The sequence below is a fragment of the Schistocerca gregaria genome, chromosome 8, assembly GCF_023897955.1.
Source record: "Schistocerca gregaria isolate iqSchGreg1 chromosome 8, iqSchGreg1.2, whole genome shotgun sequence".
NCBI classification, from domain to species: domain Eukaryota; kingdom Metazoa; phylum Arthropoda; class Insecta; order Orthoptera; family Acrididae; genus Schistocerca; species Schistocerca gregaria.
In genome coordinates, this window is record NC_064927.1 from 311,808,935 (window position 1) to 311,831,831 (window position 22,897).

General features: G+C 46.2%; 1 protein-coding gene across 1 annotated transcript in view; it reads left to right on the forward strand.

Moving 5' to 3' along the window:
* The first annotated feature begins 10,178 nt into the window (after positions 1–10,178).
* LOC126285163 (uncharacterized) overlaps positions 10,179–22,897 on the forward strand; it is a 30,079-nt gene continuing 17,360 nt past the window's right edge. Inside the window, exon 1 of the mRNA XM_049984474.1 lies at positions 10,179–10,550. Within this exon, the coding sequence (XP_049840431.1) occupies positions 10,179–10,550 (372 nt within the window). The remainder of the gene's footprint in view (positions 10,551–22,897) is intronic.

The window sequence follows — 22,897 nt, forward strand, 5'->3', positions numbered from 1 at the left end:
GCAGCGGCTGAAGAGCGACAGGGGGCTGCAGGCGGCGGCGCTGGGGAGCGCCGTGGTGCAGAGCGGCTTCAACCCGCAACGGCGCGCCGCCATGCTGCTGCGACGGCTCCAGCGCCGCCTGCGGCCGCAGCTGTCCCAGCAGGAGCAGAACGCCGTGCGCGTCCTGCTGCAGTTCCTCAAGACGTCGCCGGACTCCTCCGTGAGTGTCCGCACCTCGGCTCTTCTGTCTCACTTAAAAACTTTTCAGCCTTCAGCAGAAATTCTAGTGTGTGTTGTAGATCATCACAAGTACAGTACGGCGAGTCTAGGAGACTTCAGCCACTCTTTTCCTTTGGCATAAAATTTGTGTGTTTCTTGGCTTTCTTTGACTTGTGGCAGCATGTTCTTATAGAGTGTCATACAAACCTAAGCACGATATGTCACTGAGACACTGCCACGTAAACTACTAGAGACATGATAAAATGCAATTATACCTACGTGAGTGACCTACCTCACCCATGGATGTATGGGTGAGATGGATTTGCCTACGGGGATAGATGGACCATATAAAAATGGCTGTACAGGAAGAAAAGAGTCAATTAAAATTTCATATTTTTCTTTGGAACAAATGGTTCGAAATGGCTCTGAACACTATGGGACTTTACATCTAAGGTCATCCGTTCCCTAGAACTTAGAACTACTTAAGCCTAACTAACCTAAGGACATCACACTCATCCATGCCCGAGGCAGGATTCGAACCTGCGACCGTAGCAGTCGCGCGGTTCCGGACTTGAAGCGCCTAGAACCACTCCGCCACCGTGGCCGGCTTTCTTTGGAACATGTCGTAATGAATACAGAACTAGACTGTTAAAGTAGTTCGTTATAGATCTTGACTGAACGTTGGTTTTTCCAACCAGTTGTTGGTTTTGTTAAAGCATTAGCCTATCTTTCTCTCAACAAAGCAAATGCACTTACCACCTAATGTTGACCTTCGTGAACAGACAGCACACTGAATCCAATCGCCGTTTTTATTAGCATCTTAATAGATTTTACCACAGCCAATACTTGCATTCTCATCTCATTCATCAACGTTGTTTTCGTAATCTTCTACAATGTCTGCACCTGGTGAAAACGGTCAGCTATATAAAGTATTTTTGTTATTAAGGTTCTTCAGTCTGTTTTTCTCTTCACTAACATTTCCCTGTGGTTATCTTTTTGTGCTCTTTTTCTGTTTCCTTCATATTCTTATCCTTTTTTCTGTACAGTTTCAATATTTTAGAAGAGTTGGGATTCAGTTCTGCCTTCCTACTAAAATTCATGATTTTATAAATAGAAGGAAAAGGTTATCTTTCTTGTAAATAATAGATTTCAGCTATCAGTACTCCTTTTTAAATTTTATAGGTAGATCTAGATCACTAGTATTGAATACTATAGTATACTATAGTATCGAACACTATCGTATTCAATGAACTGTGGATGAAGCCCGACCAACAGGCATTACATGCAGAGATCAAAAATGCTAGTGCATTGAGAAATGGCTAGTTTCTAGCTGAAATCTAGATCTGCAAATAAAATTTAAAAAGGACGACTGATAGCTGAAATCTATTATTTACAAGTCAGTATAACAGTCGCTGGGTGCAACAGCCACCTGAATGGAAGGTAACATGAGGTTATATTTCTTCCAAAAGTTTTTTTTAAATGTTCAAAGTCTGTGCATTCCGAAGGGACCAAACTGCTGAGGTCATCGGTCTCTAGACTTATACACTACTTAAACTGACTTATGCTAAGAACAATACATACACCAATGCCCCAGGAAGGACAAGAACCTTCGATGGGACGGGCAGCGCAATCCGTGACATTGCGCCCCAAACCGCACGGCCACTCCGCGCGGCAAAAGTTTTGTGTATGTTGGCTTAGCAGTAGTCAGTTTTGAGGGGGTGATCTGGAACGTTTTAGGTTTAGTGAGAGTGAAGTCCGAAGTTGTGTTAGTGAAGCAATTTAATTTGTGCAGATAACTCTGCTCTTTTGACGTGCTTGGGACCGGTAGATCTTTTCATGAGCTTTGAAGTGTTTGGTTGGCCTGTGTGTCGGATTCTGCTCTTCCATTTCTTGGCATAGACATATCTTCCGAGAAGTAACTACAGTTTGAGACTGCAGCCATTTTCAGTAGGATTATTGCACATGCCTTGAAGCTAAATTTGGGTTCTACCTCTCACCTTAAAACAAGTGGTCCATCTCTCGCAAAAATACTAGTCTACCTATCCCGACTGTCTGGGAGAGATCAGCCACTCCGACTTCTGTCTGCAGGTAGTGAACTCGTTGGTAACGTAGGTTAGTTTCATGCCTACCCTTTGTCAAGTTCGAAGAAAAAAAGCTGCATCAATATTGCTCAAACTAAGCCTTAATATTAAAATTATGCAACCAAACGATAAAACTTTTCGGCTTACCAGAACAAAGAATGACAGCAATACATCTGCACCATGTTTGACGGAACAGCTTCCTCGCAAGTATAGGGTGCTGCTCGCCAACGGCGCATTTGTGAAATACGCCTCTGACCTGTCTCCCCCAGTGGTCCAACTCTCCCGGACTTACCCTCTCCTCTGAAAATTACAACGTGATTCATGCATTAGACAAAAAAATAAGCTACGCAAACGTTTTTTAAATATGTGAACTGAGAAAATCAGCTTCTAAGTTTGAATTACAGAAGTAATAGCTGGGTATCCCAAAGAAGTTTTTAGGCCCTCTGCTGTCCCTGGTCTACATAAACATTTTAGGAGACAATTTGACTTGTCCTATTGGATTGTTCGTAGATGATGCTATCATTAACTGTCTTGTAAAGTCGTCAGATTATCAAAACCAAATACAAAATGATTTAGAAAAGATATCTGTATGGTGTAGAAAGCGACAATTGACTCTAAATAATGAAAAGTGTGAAGTTGCCCACTTGAGTACTAAAAGGAATCCACTAAATTTCGGTCACACAAATCCAAAGGCTGTGAATTCAGCTAAATAGTTAGGGACTGCAGTTAAGAATTTTTTGGAAGAATCAAATGGGTAATGTTGTAGTGAAAGGGAAACAAAGATTGCTATTTATTGGTGGAACACTTAGAAAATACAGCAGGTCTACTAAACAGACTTCATACACTACGCTTATCCGCCCCGCTTCTGGAGTATTGCTGCACAGTGTGGGATCCGCATCAAATGTGACTGATGGAGGATATCAAAAAAGTCCAAAAATTGGCAGCTGGTTTTGTTTTAACGCGAAACAGGGGAGTGAGTGCCATGGATATGATACGCTAATTGGGATGGCAATCACTAAAGCAAAGGCATTTTTAGCGTTCCGGCAGGATCTTCTCACGAAGTTCCAATTAGCAACTTTTTCCTCCGAATGCGCAAAATATTTTTTTGGCGCCCACCTAGATAGGGAGAAATGGTGTTCATGATAAATCAGAGTAATCAAAGCAACGTTTAAGAGTTGGCTTTTTCCGCTCTGTTTCAGAGGGGGACAGTAGAGAAATATCTTGAAGTGATTTGATGAATCCTCTGCAAGGCACTTGAATGTCAATGGAGAGTAATCAAGTAGATGTAGATTTAAGTGGGTATCATTTGCTTTCCGTGCGTATTTAAGATAATTTCCCTCTTCAAGTGCTCAATTCTCGAACCACTGTGGATAATTACCCAATGGATTCGGAAATCGTGTGCAATCGCATCTTTGTGATTTCTGCCATTAAAATTCTTTCTACTGTTTATACATTTGATTTAGTATAGTAAAAAAGCTTATTATGGAAGTGTCGAAATAATAACTTTTGCTTAAGTATGCACTTTTCCTTCAATTTGCTTTATATTTTCTTTGTTATTACTACTAATTTATTTATCTTTCGTTTGATATTCTGTGTCTACGTAGAACACAGTAACGAACGTTTAAAACCCACACCCATGTCCGAAGTGGGGCGCCACCAAACGAGTTCTCGATATGTTGATATTGAGTGATGAAGTACATGGTCAGAACAAAAGAAATTATATTGCTTTAAGAAGGTAAAAATCGCAGATACCTTGTATGGTGAGGTAGAATGAGTGCCAGCATGACATAATTATGAACTTGACCAACTTGGTTTCAGCTGGAAGACCAGTTCGCGGGCACGGTGCATTTCGGCAGTTTGTTCTCGCGCGCCTTAGAGACAGGGGCGAACGAGTCTGATGAGGTGAAGAAGGCTCGAGAGCGCATCGTACAGCTGCTGGATTCGGGAGAAGTGGACGTGCGACGCGTGCTGCGGGGCATCCACCTCTGGAAACTGGACCACAAGACTCAGGTGAGTGAACCACTATAATACTCGGTTGCATTCAACGCGTTATGGAATATACACACATGAAAAAAAATTGCATCACCTCGGTTCACAGAACTCCTGAAGATAGCCGTTGACTGTGGATACTGTATCACAGACACAGTACCTTTGACTGATCAGAGATGCCACCAAACCCGGCCAAAGATGTAAACAACCATTCATGTGAAACGCCTATTAGACGGAGGGGATCCGACAGCCGATCAGTTCCAGTCATACCACCAGGAAGGAGGTACACGGCTCATGTTGTCTGTAGTTCAACTGAGCCTAGACGGTCAATACCGCGGTTCGATCGCGTCCGCTTTCTTACTTTGTGCCAGGAAGGGCTCTCAACAAGAGAAGCGTCCAGGAATCTCGGAGTGAACCAAAGAGATGTTCTCCGGACATGGGGGAGATACACAGAGACAGGAGCTGGCGATGGCATGCCTCGCTCAGGCTGCCCAAGGGCTACTACTGCAGTGGATGATCCCTTCCTACGGATTATGGCTCGGAGGAACCATGACAGCAACGCAATCATGTTGAATAATGCTTGTCATGCAGCCACAGGACGTCGTGTTACGACTCAAACTGTGCGCAATATGCTGCATGATGCGCAACTTCACTCCCGACGTCCATGGCGAGGTCCATCATTGCAACCACGACACCATGCAGCGCTGTACACGTGGGCTTAAAAGCATGCCGAATGGACCACTCAGGATTGGCATCAAGTTCTCTTCACCGATGAGTGTCGCATATGCCTTCAACCAAACAATCGTCGGGGACGTGTTTGGAGGCAACCCGGTCAGGCTGAACGCCTTAGACACACTGTCTACGGAGTGCAGCAAGGTGGAGGTTCCCTGCTGTTTTGGGGTGGCATTATGTGGTGCCGACGTACGCCGCTGGTGGTCATGGAAGCCGCCGTAACGGCTGTACGATACATGAATGCCATCCTGCGACCAATAGTGCAACCATATCGGCAGCATATTGGCGAAGCATTCGTCTTCATTGACGACCGTTTGCGTCCCCACCGTGCATATCTTGTGAATGACTTCCTTCAGGATAACGACATCGCTCGACTAGAGTGGCCAAATGTTCTGCAGACATGAACCCTATCGAACATGCCTGGGATAGATTGAAAAGATGGACGACGTGACCCACCAACCACTCTGAGGGATCTACTCCGAATCGCAGTTGAGGAATGGGAAAATCTTGAGCAGCAGTGCCTTGATGCACTTATGGATAGTATGCCACGACTCTTGCATCAATGCAAGAGAACGTGCTACTGGGTATTAGAGGTACCAGTGTGTACAGCAATCTGGACCACCATCTCTGAAGGTCTCGTTGTATGCTGGTACAACATGCAGTGCGTGGTTTTCAAGAGCAACAAAAAGATTGGAAATGATGTTGATCTATATTCCAATATTCTGTACAGGTTCCGAAACTCTCGGAACCGAGGTGTTGCAAAACTTTTTTTATGTGTGTATTACACTTAATTTTTACGAGGGGCATGCAGTAACTAATGCAACACGTTTTGTCTCAGCCAATTTCGGTTGAAAAAACGCGGAATTTGTTGTGCGATATTGTGGAATGTTCCCGCCTCTGGCCCTATAGTTTCATGAAGTCAAGTGTGTTATCAGCGTAGTGTTGGCATGCATTCCAGGGGCTATACAAGTGGATCGCCATGGCTGAGCAGAGAGAAGGAGCAGGTGGAAGTGGATAGTGAGAGGGGGAGGATGAGATGGACAGAAAGAGGGTGGAGGAGGAGATAGAATGAAAGAGGAGGGAGGAGATGCAAAAAGATAGGAGAGGAAGAGATGGATAGATATATGTGAGAAGAAAATTAGGGAAAGAGATAGGGAATGGAGGAGAGGGAGAGAGAGACAGAGAGAGAGAGAGAGAGAGAGAGAGAGAGAGAGAGAGAGAGAGACAGAGGAGAAAGGAGATGTGTGCAATATACATTAGTGGCCATTAAAATTGCTACACGCAATTTGGGTGCATAGATCCTGAGAAATGAGTACCCAGAACTACCAGCTCTGGCAGTAATAACAGCCTTGATACGCCTGGGCATTGAGACAAACAGAGCTTGGCTGGCGTGTACAGGTACAGCTGCCCTTGCAGCTTCAACACGATACCATAGTCCATCATGAGTAGTGACTGACGTGTTGTGACGAGCCAGTTGCTCGGCCACCATTGATCAGACGTTTTCAGTTGGTGAGAGATCTGGAGAATGTGCTGGCCAGGGCAGCAGTCAAACATTTTCTGTATCCAGAAAGGCCCGTACAGGACCTGCAACATGCGGTCGTGCATTATCCTGCCGAAATGTAGGGTTTTGCAGGGATCGAATGAAGGGTAGAGCCACGGGCCGTAACACACCTGAAATGTAACGTCCACTGTTCAAAGTGGCGTCAATGCGAACAAAGGTGACTGAGACGTGTAACCAATGGCACCCCATACCGTCACGGCGGTGGATACGCCAGTATGGCGATGTCGAATACACGCTTCCAATGTGCGTTCACCGTAATGTCGCCAAACACGGATGCGACCATCATGATGCTGTAAACAGAACCTGGATTCATTCGAAAAAATTACGTTTTGCCATTCGTGCATCCAGGTTCGTCTTTGAGTACACCATCGCAGGCGCCCCTGTCTGTGATGCAGCGTCAAGGGTAACCGCTGCCACGGTCTCCGAGCTGATAGTCCATACTGCTGCAAACGTCATCGAACTGTTCATGCCGATGGTTGTTGTCTTGCAAACGTCCCCATGTGTTGACTCAGGGATCGAGACGTGGCTCCACGATCGACTGCTAGTGATACGAGGCCGTTGGGATCCAGCACGGCGTTCAGTATTACCCTCCTGAACCCACCGATTCCATATTCTGCTAACAGTCATCGGATCTCCACTAACGCGAGCAGCAATGTCGCGATACGATAAACCGCAATCGCGATAGACCACAATTCGACCTTTATCAAAGGCGGAAACGTGATAGTACGCATTTCTCCTTCTTACGCGAGGAATCACAACAACGTTTCACCAGGCAACGCCTGTCAACTGCTGTTTGTCTATGAGAAATCGGTTGGAAACTTTCCTCATGTCAGCACGTTGTAGGTGTCGCCACCGGCGCCAAGCATGTGTGGATTAGAGTGCTGCAACGCACAATGTTTGACCGGTCACTGCTCGCCTGTTGACGGGGCGACCGAGCCGCTCGTGTCCGGCTCCACACGACTCGGCTCGGTCTCGTACTCGCCCCATGTCTTTTGTCCGGATACCGGACACGCGGATAACCGAGCATGACCGGTCACCGCTGATGTCTCACCTCGCCTCGCCCCGGCCGTTGCACTGTGCTGTACAAAGCCAACGCCTCTCTCTCTCTCTCTCTCTCTCTCTCTCTCACACACACACACACACACACACACACACACACACACACACAATGATAACAGAAGGCATTATGCTGTTTCGTATAGCATCAGCTTGTTCTTTGACATGTCTACTTATACACTCCTGGAAATGGAAAAAAGAACACATTGACACCGGTGTGTCAGACCCACCATACTTGCTCCGCACACTGCGAGAGGGCTGTACAAGCAATGATCACACGCACGGCACAGCGGACACACCAGGAACCGCGGTGTTGGCCGTCGAATGGCGCTAGCTGCGCAGCATTTGTGCACCGCCGCCGTCAGTGTCAGCCAGTTTGCCGTGGCATACGGAGCTCCATCGCAGTCTTTAACACTGGTAGCATGCCGCGACAGCGTGGACGTGAACCGTATGTGCAGTTGACGGACTTCGAGCGAGGGCGTATAGTGGGCATGCGGGAGGCTGGGTGGACGTACCGCCGAATTGCTCAACACGTGGGGCGTGAGGTCTCCACAGTACATCGATGTTGTCGCCAGTGGTCGGCGGAAGGTGCACGTGCCCGTCGACCTGGGACCGGACCGCAGCGACGCAGGGATGCCCGCCAAGGCCGTAGGATCCCACGCAGTGCCGTAGGGGACCGCACCGCCACTTCCCAGCAAATTAGGGACACTGTTGCTCCTGGGGTATCGGCGAGGACCATTCGCAACCGTCTCCATGAAGCTGGGCTACGGTCCCGCACACCGTTAGGCCGTCTTCCGCTCACGCCCCAACATCGTGCAGCCCCCCTCCAGTGGTGTCGCGACAGGCGTGAATGGAGGGACGAATGGAGACGTGTCGTCTTCAGCGATGAGAGTCGCTTCTGCCTTGGTGCCAATGATGGTCGTATGCGTGTTTGGCGCCGTGCAGGTGAGCGCCACAATCAGGACTGCATACGACCGAGGCACACAGGGCCAACACCCGCCATCATGGTGTGGGGAGCGATCTCCTACACTGGCCGTACACCTCTGGTGATCGTCGAGGGGACACTGAATAGTGCACGGTACGTCCAAACCGTCATCGAACCCATCGTTCTACCATTCCTAGACCGGCAAGGGAACTTGCTGTTCCAACAGGACAATGCACGTCCGCATGTATCCCGTGCCACCCAACGTGCTCTAGAAGGTGTAAGTCAACTACCCTGGCCAGCAAGATCTCCGGATCTGTCCCCCATTGAGCATGTTTGGGACTGGATGAAGCGTCGTCTCACGCGGTCTGCACGTCCAGCACGAACGCTGGTCCAACTGAGGCGCCAGATGGAAATGGGATGGCAAGCCGTTCCACAGGACTACATCCAGCATCTCTACGATCGTCTCCATGGGAGAATAGCAGCCTGCATTGCTGCGAAAGGTGGATATACACTGTACTAGTGCCGACATTGTGCATGCTCTGTTGCCTGTGTCTATGTGCCTGTGGTTCTGTCAGTGTGATCATGTGATGTATCTGACCCCAGGAATGTGTCAATAAAGTTTCCCCTTCCTGGGACAATGAATTCACGGTGTTCTTATTTCAATTTCCAGGAATGTAGTAGAGGGATGTGGTATGACATCTGCCACGTTAACTTCTCCATAATGCGCACCTAGATGTATTAATTGTTGGCCTAGTTGTCTGAAACCTTCACCGGAAACAGCATTAAAAGGTCTCATATCTTTAGCACACATCGCAACAAATTTTGCTGTAATACTATTATTTACTACTGAGGTATCCTTGAAGTTGCTGTATCTTTGTGAGGTTTCTTGCAACTGTGTTTCCTGAAATGAGTGATCACGACTGGAAACAGAATAATGTGGAGCAGTTTATGCACGATACGTACCCAATAGACGTACTGTTTTCGTCTACACCCAACAGAAATTTACTCCATACTTGGATTTTTAGACCTTCCCGTTTCTTCAATGTGTAAACATCGGTTTCAATCCTACGTCTTACTGCAGTGGCTTCCTCGCGCTGCGTGATTACAGTGAGAGACACACCACAAATACGAAGCCCGTACTGGCTGCAGTCTCACAAGTATAATGACACGTGTAATGTGTTTGAAGTTACGTGCTACGTATTCGGCCACGGCATCTATGCTCGGTCACTAGGATTAGTGCGGGCAGCCTATCCAGTTAGGGTGTGCTCTCCCCATCTCGTATTTTGTGCTCGCTTATTCGGTCATGCAAAACTCTAGTGCTAATGCTCTGAAAAGCTAATCATTTGCATATCACAGCATCTTCTTCCTGTCGTTTAAATTTCGCGTCTGTAGCACGTTTTATTTGTGGTGTAGCAATTTTAATGGCCAGTAGTGTATGTGCTGTCTGCAACAGCGGGCGAAGCTGGGAGTAAAAGGCTAGTGGTGTATTAAAGTAAGAAGGTGCAAGGTGTGTGAAAGAGACAGCACAACCCTACGCGCCGCCTCAGTATTGAGTCCCCTTCCCATCTCGCTCTCCAAGCACTCAGCAGAAGCTCCATTTCTGCGGCGGAGCGCTTGGCTAGCAGTGAGCGCGCGCATGCTGCAGGTGTCGCTGATCCTGTACCGGCTGCTGCGCGAGGGCCGGCTGCCGGGCGCGGACTCGCAGCACGTGCAGCGGCTGCTGGCGGCGCTCGAGTCGGACCCGGAGCAGGCGGCCGCCGAGGACCGCGACGAGTCGGTGTCGCCGGAGCGACTCTTCTCGGAGGCGCTGCGCAGCGCCGCCGTGCCGGGCGCGGTGGTGGAGGCGCGCGCCGTGCTCTCCCACGTGCTGCGCCAGCGCGCACACCTGCTGTACCGCGGCGTCCACTTCGAGCGCTACGCCACGCCCGTGGCGCGGCTCACCGCAGTGCTGCGCAACGTCTGGCTGCACCGCGACAAATTCCCGCGCAGGGTCCATCAAGCCCTCAAGGTAACACCTACCCACTAGTATCCTGTTTATTTTATTTTGCGAATGCCTAGCATCACATCACACAACAACACTTTTTTCTTTAAAAATATATATAAACACATTATACTCTCGGAAAAACTTCATAATTACAAGTTAATTAAATTTACGGTATTTGCAAAGCACGGAAGGTCACAACATACAAGGGGTGGACAAAATTATGGAACACCACAAGAAATTCATACTTGACCCTAAATGCTGATTGTATGAACACATTATGCCTGTTCTTTCGGGTATTCATGTAAATTATCCGCCTCGACGGGCTATGAATTCACCACCTTCAGTGCAAATGTACAATAACATTCAACTTCCAGTGGGAATCTAAAAATACCGAGCAAGGAGTACACAGATCCCCATACGCCGGATAGGCGAAACTAGCTCAGCGTGTTGATGGCCGCCGTCAGCCGTCTTAAGGCTGCTGCCTCGGAGTGTAGTGGCAGTGGGGAGTCTGGTGCGTCACATGGTACACCCCAGGTGTTACATGCTTCACCCACGGTCCCTGCTGCCGAGACATCTTCGCGGGTACCGGGCGCGATTGGGCCACCCTCTCCCCAAGGGGTGTGGCGGGTTCAGCGGCGTTCGCGGCGCACGAGGCGGAGGTTCAATGTGGAGTCTGGTCGTGTGGCATCACCCGCTCTGCCTGTGAGTGGTCCGAGCAGACAAACGGGGGGAGGGGTTTATTAGTGATTGAGAGCTCCAATGCTCAAAAATGGTTCAAATGGCTCTGAGCACTATGGGACTTAACATCTGTGGTCATCAGTCCCCTAGAACTTAGAACTACTTAAACCTAACTAACCTAAGGACATCACACACATCCATGCCCGAGGCAGGATTTGAACCTGCGACCGTAGCAGTCTCGCGGTTCCGGACTGAGCGCCTAGAACCGCACGGTCACCGCGGCCGGCAGCTCCAATGTTAGGCGGGTGATAGAGCCCCTTAGGGAAATAGCGGAAAGGTCGGGGAAGAAGGCCAGTGTTCACTCTGTCTGCTTGTCGGGGGGTCTCATCCGAGATGTGGAGGAGGCCCTGCCTGCGGCGATAGAGAGCACTGGGTGCACCCGACTGCAAATTGTTGCTCACGTCGGCACCAATGCCTCCTGCCGTCTGGGTTCAGAGGTCATCCTCAGTTCGTACAGGCGGTTGGCGGAATTGGTGAAGGCGGAAAGCCTCGCTCGCGGGGTGGAATCTGAGCTAACTGCTTGTAGTATCGTTCCCAGAACGGATCGCGGTCCTCTGGTTTGGATCCGAGTGGAAGGCTTAAACCAGAGGCTCAGACGATTCTGCGGAGATCTGGGGTGCAAATTTCTCGACCTCTGTTATCGGGTGGAGAAATGTAGGGTCCCCCTGAATAGGTCAGGCATGCGCTACACGCAGGAAGCGCCTGCAAGGGTAACGGAGTACGTGTGGTGTGCACATGTGGGTTTTTTAGGTTAGAGAATTCCCTCCCTAGGCCCGACAAGAGGCCTCCTGAGACAAGTTAGTAGTAGGTAAAACGTAACAGGGAATAACAATATTAACGTGGTAATAGTAAACTGCAGGAGCGTCTATAGAAAGGCCCCAGAACTGCTCTCATTAATAAACGGTCACAATGTCCACATAGTACTAGGGATAGAAAGTTAGCTGAAACCAGATGTAAACAGTACTGAAATTCTAAACTCAGATTGGAATGTATACCGCAGAGACAAGCTCGACAGTGAAGGAGGAGGCGTGTTTATAGCGATAAAAAGTGCAGTAGTATCGAAGGAAATTGATGGTGATCCGAAATGTGAAATAATTTGGGTGAAGGTCATCACGGTTAAAACAGACTCAAACATGGTAACTGAATGTCTCTATAGGCCCCCTGGCTCAGTAGCTGTTGTGGCAGAGCACCTGAAGGAAAATTTGGAAAATATTTCGAGTAGATTTCCCGACCATGTTATAGTTCTGGGTGGAGATTTTAATTTGCCAGATATAGACTGGGAGACTCAAACGTTTATAACGGGTGGCAGGGACAAAGAATCCAGTGAAATTTTTTTAAGTTCATTATCTGAGAACTACCTTGAGCAGTTAAACAGAGAACCGATTCGTGGCGATAACATGTTAGGCCTTCTGGTGACAAACAGACCCGAACTTCTTAAAATAGTTAACGCGGAACAGGGAACCAGCGATCATAAAGCGGTTACTGCGTCGATGATTTCAGCCGTAAATAGAAATATTAAAAAAGATAGGAAAATTTTTCTGTTTAGCAAAAGTGACAGAAAGCAGATTTCAGAGTACTTACGGCTCAACACAATAGTTTTGTCTCAAGTACAGATAGTGTTGAGGATCAGTGGACAAAGTTCAAAACTATCGTACAATATGCATTAGATGAGTATGTGCCAAGCAAGATCGTAAGAGATGAAAAGAGCCACCGTGGTGCAACAACAGAGTTAGAAAACTGCTACGGAAACAGAGGGAACTTCACAGAAAACATAAACATATTCGAAGCCTTGCAGACAAACAAAAATTACACGAAGCGAAATGTAGTGTGAAACGGACTATGTGAGAGACGTTCAACGAATTCGAAAGTAAAATTCTACGTACTGGCTTGGGAGAAAATCGTAAGAAATTTTGGTTTTATCTCAATGCGGTAGGTGGATCATAACAAAATGTCCAGACACTCTGTGACCAAAATGGTACTGAAACAGAGGATGACAGACGAAAGGCCGAAATACTAAATGTCTTTTTCCAAAGCTGTTTCACAGAGGAAGACTGCACTGTAGTTCCTTCTCTAGATTGTCGCACAGATGACAAAATGGTAGATATCGAAGTAGATGACAGAGGGATAGAAAAACAATTAAAATCGCTTAAAATAGGAAAGGCCGCTTTACCTGATGGGATACCAGTTCGATTTTACACAGAGTACGCGAAAGAACTTGCCCTCCTTCCTGCAGTGGTGTACCGTAGGTCTCGACAAGAGCCTAGTGTTCCAAAAGATTGGAAAAGGGCACAGGTCATCTCCGTTTTCAAGAAGGACGACGAACAGATTTGCAGAACTGTAGACCTATATCTTTAACGTCGATCAGTTGTAGAATTTTGGAACACGCATTATGTTCGAGCATAATGACTTTTCTAGAGACTAGAAACCTACTCTGTAGGAATCAGCATGGGTTTCAAAAAAGACGATCGTGTGAAACCCAGGTCGCGCTATTCGTCCACGAGACTCAGAGGGCCATAGACACGGGTTCCCAGGTAGATGCCGTGTTTTTTGACCTCCGCAAGGCGTTTGATACAGTTCTCCACAGTCGCTTAATGAACAAAGTAAGAGCATATGGACTATCAGACCAATTGTGTGATTGGATTGAAGAGTTCCTAGGTAACAGAACGCAGCATGTCTTTCTCAATGGAGAGAAGTCTTCCGAAGTAAGAGTGATTTCAGGTGTGCCGCAGGGAAGCATCGTAGGACCGTTGCTATTCACAATGTACGTAAATGACTTTGTGGATGACATCGGAAGTTCACTGAGGTTTTTTTGCGGATGATGCTGTGGTATATCGAGAGGTTGTAACAATGGAAAATTGAACTGAAATGCAGGAGGATCTGCAACGAATTGAAGCATGGTGCAGGGAATGGAAACTGAATCTCAGTGTAGACAAGTGTAATGTGCTGCGAATACATAGAAAGAAAGATCCTTTACGATTTCGCTACAATATAGCAGGTCAGCAACTGGAAGCAGTTAATTCCATAAATTATTTGGGAGTAGGCATTAGGAATGATTTAAAATGGAATGACCATATAAAATTAATCGTCGGTAAATCAGATGCCAGATTGATATTCATTGGAAGAATCGTAAGGAAATGCAATCCGAAAATAAAGGAAGTAGGTTACAGTGTACTTGTTCGCCCACTGCTTGAATACTGCTCACCGGTGTGGGATCCGTACCAGATATGGTTGATAGAAGAGAGAGAGAAGATCCAACGGAGAGCAGCGCGGCAGCGCGCTTCGTTACAGGATCATTTAGTAATCGCGTTACCGAGATGATAGATAAGCTCCTTTGGAAGACTGTGCAAGAGAGACGCTCAGTAGCTCGGTACGGGCTTTTGTTGAAGTTTCGAGAGCATACCTTCACCGAGGAGTCAAGCAGTATATTGCTCCCTCCTACGTATATCTCGCGAAGATACCATGAGGATAAAATCAGAGAGATTAGAACCCATACAGAGGCATACCGATAATCTTCCTTTCCAATAACAATACGAGACTGGAACTGGAACTCAAAGTACCACACACCACACACCGTCAGGTCGCTTGCGGAGTATGGATGCAGATGTAGGTGGGAATGTGGTTCAGCCGATGTGTGTACCGAGATTGTCCACACAATTACGGAAAACACTGTGGTCAGGTGGCGCAGTGGTTAACGTAACTGCCTAGTAAGCAAGAGACCCGTGATTTGAATCTCAGTCCGGAACACATTTTCACTTGCCGCCGCCGCTGATTTCGCGTAAAGTCCCGATGCAGCTAACATAATGAATTCCACCCCTTTTCTTTCCTTTCCTTTCCTTTCCTTTCCTTTCCTTTCCTTTCCTTTCCTTTCTTTTCCTTTCTACCTTCCCTCCACTTTGAATTTATCCATTATGCATCACAGGTGCATATTCCACAAGGTGTGTGATCTTTTGGACCGGTCCAAAAGAACACACACCACGCATCCGTATAATTCATGCGCGTCGATGAGCTTTGACCTCTTGCAGGAATCTCAAAGTAGCGACCTAGGTGGACACGGAGAGGGACTGCAGATAGGTGTCGGTAGGTGGGAATGTGGATTGGCTGAGGAGCATACAAACATAGTCCGCACAGCTGTAATAAGCACTGTGTCTGGGCGGCGCTGTGCTTAACGAAAGAGCTTAGTAATCTGGAAATCATGGATTTGAATCTCAGTCCGCCACACATTTTCACTTGTCTTCACTGTCTGAGCATGAAGTCCCGATGCAGCCGAAATAATGAATTCCTTTCTCCCCCTCCCATCCTCCCTCAATCTTCAGTTTGCATAATAAATGCTGTAATAGCCAAGCCTATAGGTTCCACTGTCGTGTCTGACCGCAAACAACATCTGTGCGGTGCCATTAATACACTGCAAGTGTTAGTCATTGTCAGAATAGTGATATGAGTAGTTGTTAGTGCATTATGTGGGGCTCAGGGCATTCGAACGTGGGCAAATTGTTGCTGTTCTTATGATGGTTGCTTCCATGCTTCCACAACCAAAGTTACCGACATATTTCACGCGACATATTTCATGTTTGAACAGGCACCATGTTGAAGATTTTTACTGCATACAGGGAAAGCTAAAAAAACATCATCCGCTAAATCACAGAGCGGACGAAAGTGGGTGCGGAGTGATCGTGAGAGCCGATCATTGTAGAGGATAGTGACGAAAAATAAGAAAACGACAGCTGACAGCTGCAGACGTCAGTTCAGAACTGAATTCGTACTCACCAACACTGTTTAAAGAAATGAAATAAAAAACAAGCAAGCTCCATAAGCTGGGAATTTCAGGCGAGCTCGAATTCCAAAGACACGTTCATCCGTTATGCATATGCCTGTCAGAGGAAAACGTGGCGCCAAAACCATAAAGCCTGGATCGCAGAACAATGGAAGAATGTCATTTGCTCGGATGAGTCTTGTTTCATACTGTTTCCAACTTATGGCTGAGTATACATATCAAAAGTGAATCATGATGGGCATTTGGTGATTACTTGCTCGGCCAAATGGGGGTACTCCATGGGCCCCATGGTTAGTCTGCGAGGCCGCATTACTGCCAAGGATTATGTAACCATTTTGGTTGGTCATGTCCATCTCATGGTACAATGTGTGTTCTCCAGTGGTGACGCTATGTCCCAGGGCAACAGGGCCGCTGTTCACACAACTCTCCCCGTCAAGGACTGGTTTTGTGGGCATGAATTGTCGCATCTCCCCTGCCCACCACAGTCATGAGATCTCAACATTATTAAGAGAAGGTCGAGTGATCACAATTCACCTTCACCATCGTTACCCGAACTTGCCACTGTTTTGCGGGAAGAAAGATGTAAGATTCCCTTGAAAACCATGCACAACTTGTACTTACGGATTCCAAACTGTTTTGAATGACAATGGTTTGCCTACATCGTATTGGGCAAGATAATGTTCTGTGTTTTTGGTGTTTACATTTTTGTGAGCCTCCTGTAAATCCATCTGTTGAATATATTCAACTGGGGTCTTTGTTGGTATCAGCAACTCCTTCAGAGCATAAGGAAATAATCGTTTTGAGCTCACACATATGATAAGCTGGACAGTCTGTCGTTCTGCACTATAGTCAGACTGAGGCAATGTTGTTAATCTCCACTTGTACTTTCTCTGCCTCGTGATGACTGGGTGTTGTGTGATGTCCTTAGGTTAGTTAGGTTTAAGTAGTTCTAAGTTCTAGGGGACTGATGATCATAGATGTCAAGTCCCATAGTGCTCAGAGCCATTTGAACATTTTTTCCACTTGTTCATTGTATCAACATGTCTTCCATTATTTGTCCTTATTCTGTTCAGCGAGGACAAGATCTTGCGGTATTCATCAAAACGTGGTGGCCACGACGAGATGTGAGCTTTTAAACTGTTCTCTGGTAGCACTGTTCTGCCACATTTCTGCCCATTGGTATGTCATTGTTACTCCGTTCTCCAATAAAAATGTTGCACATGTAGGGAGAGGGGAGTCCGTTTGTACTGAGCGCAGTAATGTTCTCTTTTACAGGGAGATAAGTATGACTAACTATTTTTAAGCCCCCCACTTGAGAGCAGACTCTCCCCCAAAAATGGGGAATCCATGAGGCTGAGATTAGGCAGCCAGAAACTTAAAGTGTTCTAATTGTTCCTACGATGTTGCGCATAGCATAGTTGAGTTGCGTGCCGACAAGTGTGGGCTGTTGATCCAGAAGTTCTCAGTGCTAAAGCTGAAGAACCTCGTGTTGTACCACAATATTTCTGCAAGGACTTGTTTCTTGTCATCTTCTTTGCAGAAGTTTTCAGCAAGTGCTCTTTAAAGCTGACCGTCTTGTTAATAGAGACCCCTAGATAACGGGCACTTCTGTCATAGCTCAGCTGTTTCCCTTCAAAATGTACCTGTAATTCCTGGTTGGTGAACTTGTTATTAAGTTATAAAACTGGTCCCTCCTGTTTTGGCAACACTTTCCTGTAGCCTGTAGATATTTGACAAGAATTTGCAGGTTTTCGGTCAAGACAGATTCAATACCACCCAGGTCTTTATCGCTCATAACAAGAACCGAATCGTCAGTACATCCAGATTTCCTTGATATTGTCTTAGCCAATTCTGCTAAATACAGAGATAAACAGAAGAGGAATTGAAGGCGTTAGTAGATGGCTCTGAGCACTATGGGACTTAACATCTGAGGTCATCAGTCCCCTAGAACTTAGAACTACTTAAACCTAACTAACCTAAGGACATCACACACATCCATGCCCGAGGCAGGATTCGAGCCTGCGACCGTAACAGCCGCGCGGTTCTGGACTGAAGCGCCTAGAACCGCTTGGCCGCCGCGGCCGGCCGGCGTTAGTAGAGCCAATTGCCGAGTACTACATAGATCCTAGACGAGAACCTGTACCCTACATTTACACAATGTAAACTATCTTAACAGTATCATGGGTGATCTTCTTCTAGCCACCCAAAAAACTTTAATGTTGCTGTTGCTGTTGTTGTGGTCTTCATTTCGAATACTAGTTTCATTCAGCTCTCCTAGTTAGTTTATCCTCTGCAGACCGCTTCCTGTACATTACTATTTCACTCTACGAGGCCCCGCCCAAAATTTCCCGACAATTTGAACACTGCGCTCAAATAATTAGCAACGTCGGGTACCAGTGTGATATTGATGATTTCTTTACCCTGTGTTCTACTGTGCCTGCAAATTTCAAAATGGCTCACTTGAAGGAAGAAACAGATCTGCATTAATGTCTGTTTTAAGCTCCGCGAAGCTGCGGCATACGCCTCTGCATGCTATGGCAGGCTTTTGATGAGCAAAGTTTGAGCGAGTAAAAAACATCTGAGAGGTTTAAACAATTTATAGGAGGCTGAGAGTGGATGATGGCGAACATTCGGGCCGACAGTCGTCACGCACAACTCCGGAGACGACTGCAAAAAGCGTGAAGTGATCCACAAGGAAAGAAGACAGACAGCACACAATGTCTGTGACATCGTTGGAATTTCATACTAAACATATCTATGCTTCGATACGATCCAGATTTCCTCTCCGGCGTATTAACTGCCGATGAACAATGGGTGTGCAGTTGTGACCCTGAAACAATATAGCTATCTTGGCTTTGGAAGGCATCTTTCCTGTCAGTGAGCTAATAAAGCGTACCTGGTTCGTAGCAACATCAAAGCAATGTTAATTTTTGTTGGCGCTCATGGAACTGCCGAAATACTAGCCCCTGCTGCCTCTATAGCGGTCCACAGCAACGAAAATGCTGCCGATGCAGGATTCTGTGCTATAGGTCACCATATGTCCCACAAATGTTCGATGGGACTCATATAGGGCGTTCTGGGTGGCCAAATATTCGCTCGAATTATCCAGAATGTTCTTCAACCAATCACGAACAATTGTGGCCCCGTGACATGGCGCATTGTCATCCATAAAAATTTCATGGTTGTCTGGTAACATGCAGTTCATGAATGGCTGCAAATAGTCTCCATGTAGCCGAACATAACCATTTTCAATCAGTGACCACACTACTATAGAGCCACCATCAGCTTCCACAGTGCCATGTTGGAAACTTCAGCCCATGGCTTCGTGGGATCTGCTCCATAATCGAACCCTATCATTAGCTCTTAACAACTGAATTGGCACTCAATCTGACCAAGCCACAGTTCTCCAGTAGTCTAGGGTCCAACTGATACGGTAACAAGCCCAGGAGAGGTACCACCGGCGATGTCGTGCTATTGGCAAAGACACTCGTCTCGGTCGCCTGCTGCCATAAGCCATTAAGCCGCTATTCGCCACTCTGTCCTGACGGTTTCGGTTATTGTACGTCCCACATTGATTTCTGCGGTTATTTCAGACTGTGTTCCTTGTCTGCGTTGTCCATTGTGAGAGATAATGCCAATGCACTGCCCTTTTATACCTTGTGTATGATACCATCGCCGTCTGTATATGTTCAGATCGCTATCCCATGACTTGTCACCTCAGTGTATAAATGCTCAAGGTGGGTAACATTTGTGATGCGGAACACATCAACCTGTGCTTGCAATTCGTCGAAGGCGCTGCCACGAAAAGTGTGGAAAGGTGCAACAGTTGCTCGCTTTGGGGATCTGTTCACCTTTTTGTCTACCTGCCGGCGCGAACTATTATGGAGCGGATGATTTTTTCTAATACTTTAAACTAATTATTTGCTGCTCGCCTAAAAGCGGTACATTTTTTCTGCATTTGCCTTGGGGATTTGGAATACGACCGGCCGTGCACAAACCATATCAGACCGAAATGAAAGATGCTTTTCATCTGTTGGAGTTCACGTGGAGGTTCACGTCTACCACTTCAACAAAGGCGTGGTCTTAAAAGTTTCTCGATGTCCGTCAGAGGTGTCGTATATAACCGTCCAATGGCTCACGTTTCCGGTTACAGTTTAAATCACAACACACTTCATAGTGGAGGTCGGCACACACTGTTGATGAAATATAATGAGCGAATGGACTACGAGGCACCTTTGAGGCTGGTTTATGTAACTACAGTTCCTTCCGAAGCAGACAGCTAAACGGGATGGTCGCTACCAAAACGACATAATCCCTTGCTCTGTGCTCCCTGTCTGCACGCTAAACAATTAAGAAATTCCTCAGTTGCGGTTGTATCGCCTTTGTATTATTTGGTATTGTAAATCTAAACTTGAAGAACATGTCACTTTAAATATACTCTCATATGTTACTAATAACCGTTGTGATTTTTCAGTGGACCTTGAGTGAGCTTTACACTCAGAACGGTCTCTTCAGTTATCACTGTACCGTTTTAAAATCCATCAAATTCTCTGTAATTGAATACATCGTCATTATTTCTTATACAGAACACAGTGCTTTATATTATATACTTTAGCTTGTATTTAACTATAAGATAATCAACTAAGTTTTTCTGTCGTTTAGTTCAAAATTTTTATTTCTTTGAAAACCACGAAAATTATTGACGATAACTTTATCAAGCCTTCTACATCTAATCTTTACCTCAAAATATATATAGTATCTAAATTTTAGCTTTTTTCTTCTTTTCCCTGAAGGATGTGAAATTACGAAAAACAGCGATATTTGTGGAAACTATTTATTGGATTTTGCTCGAACTTAGTATCTCCTGCATCTAGAACATTCTGTGCTATTTTATGAACAAATTACAAAATTATAACACTATTTACTTCTTGTGTAACACGCTAGTGCAACTCTGCCTGCAACGGGTAAACGCAGGTAGTGCTACAGGTTTGATGATGGGGCTTGGTGGCCCGAGTAGCGAAAGTCCCTCTCTCACATTAACTCGCCACTGTTAGTATGCAGTAAAATAGCTTGCTTTCCCATAGTATCACATGGATTGCCTTATGCTGAGGTGAGAAAAGTTGCGTGATAGCTATATGTACGTATACAGATGACGATGGCATCGCGTACACAAGGTATAAAAGGGGCAATGCGTTGGCGGAGCTGTCATTTATACTCATCTCATTCATGTGAAATGATTTCCAACGTGATTATGGCCGCAAGACGGGAATTAACAGACTTTGAACGCGGAATGGTACTTGGAGTTACACGCATCGGTCAATCCATTTTGGATATCATTAGCGAATTCTATACTCCGAGATCCACAGTGTCAAGAGTGTGCCGGCAATACCAAATATCAGGCGTTACCACTCAACATGGCCAACGCAGAGGCTGACGGCCTTCACTTAACGACCGAGAACAGCGGCGCTTGCATAGAACTATAGGTGATTATAGACAAGCAGTAATGTGTTGAATAACGGTATAATCGAGAAGTCATTTCGTGCACAAAATCCAGCTCCGGAAACACTCTCGCGATTATGGTCGTCTATGGAGACAACATGGCGCAGTATTTCTGCAGGGGACTTCCAACGACTTATGTCCCATGCTACGTCGAGTTTCTGCACTGTGCCGGGCAAAATGAAGTTCGACACGACAGTAGGAGGTATTCCATGACTTTCGTCACATCAGTGTGTTTCTAGTGGCAACATACCAGTAACGAACTGTAGATATTGTAGATGCTGTTGTAAGCCCCATCTATAAAACAGAGACCAATGATGTGAATCTTAAACAACCCCCACCACTCGTTGACAAACGGAACCCATTGTTTATCGACTTTTCTCAACTATCTTGGAATTTTTGGCTGATCAGTAGTCCACACTGCGACGATTGATTTGCTCATGGCTTGTAAGTGATGCTTCATCCATAAACAAAATCTTGTTCAGAAACGCTTTATCAATTTTCTAGTTTTCGTAGACACCATTCGGAGAACTGCAGTCTACTTAAAAATTCAAGTGCTGTTGGAGCGAAACTTGGAAAATATGAAATGAGTTTTGTGTAGTATTCGCAGAATACTCCTCTGGCTGTCCCACTCGCACGTTTAGGCTGTCTTTGAGTGGCTTATGGATCGTGCACGCTGCTGTTAAACTATGAGGTGTGCTTATCTCGTGACTTGCTTTCATTGGCCAATTTTTTTCTTCATATTTCCAGTCTCATGTTTTTTATGATATTTGCAAAGATAAATATTGCTTGGCACGATAAGGATATCTTTCAGCATAAAACTGCATTGTTGGTCCAACAGTTCGATGACATTCGCCATTAACGAGAACTATATCCACTTTTTCGGCAGTCATAGCACAGGTAAACACATGAACTGTACCTAAGTTATGTGTTTGCTTTAATTTGGTACAGTAGAGCAGGCGTTGTGGGACCTCTTCCTACGAGAGCGATACAGTGGTTTGCAGCATTTTTATCTCGATACCATTTTACCAAGTTCCACTCATGTTGTGTCGCTGAACTTCTCTTCCAACGCTTTTTCTAATGCCACAGAATGAAGCATTCTATACTGTCCCCCCCCCCCAAAAAAAAAAGGTTCAAATGGCTCTGAGTACTATGGGACTTAACTCTGAGGTCATCAGGATTGGATTGGATTGTTTTGGGGGAAGAGACCAAACAGCGACGTCATCGGTCTCATCGCATTAGGGAAGGATGGGGATGGAAGTCGGCCGTGCCCTTTCAAAAGAACCATCCCAGCATTTGCCTGGAGCGATTTAGGGAAATCACAGAAAACTTAAATCAGGATGGCCGGACGCGGGATTGAACCGTC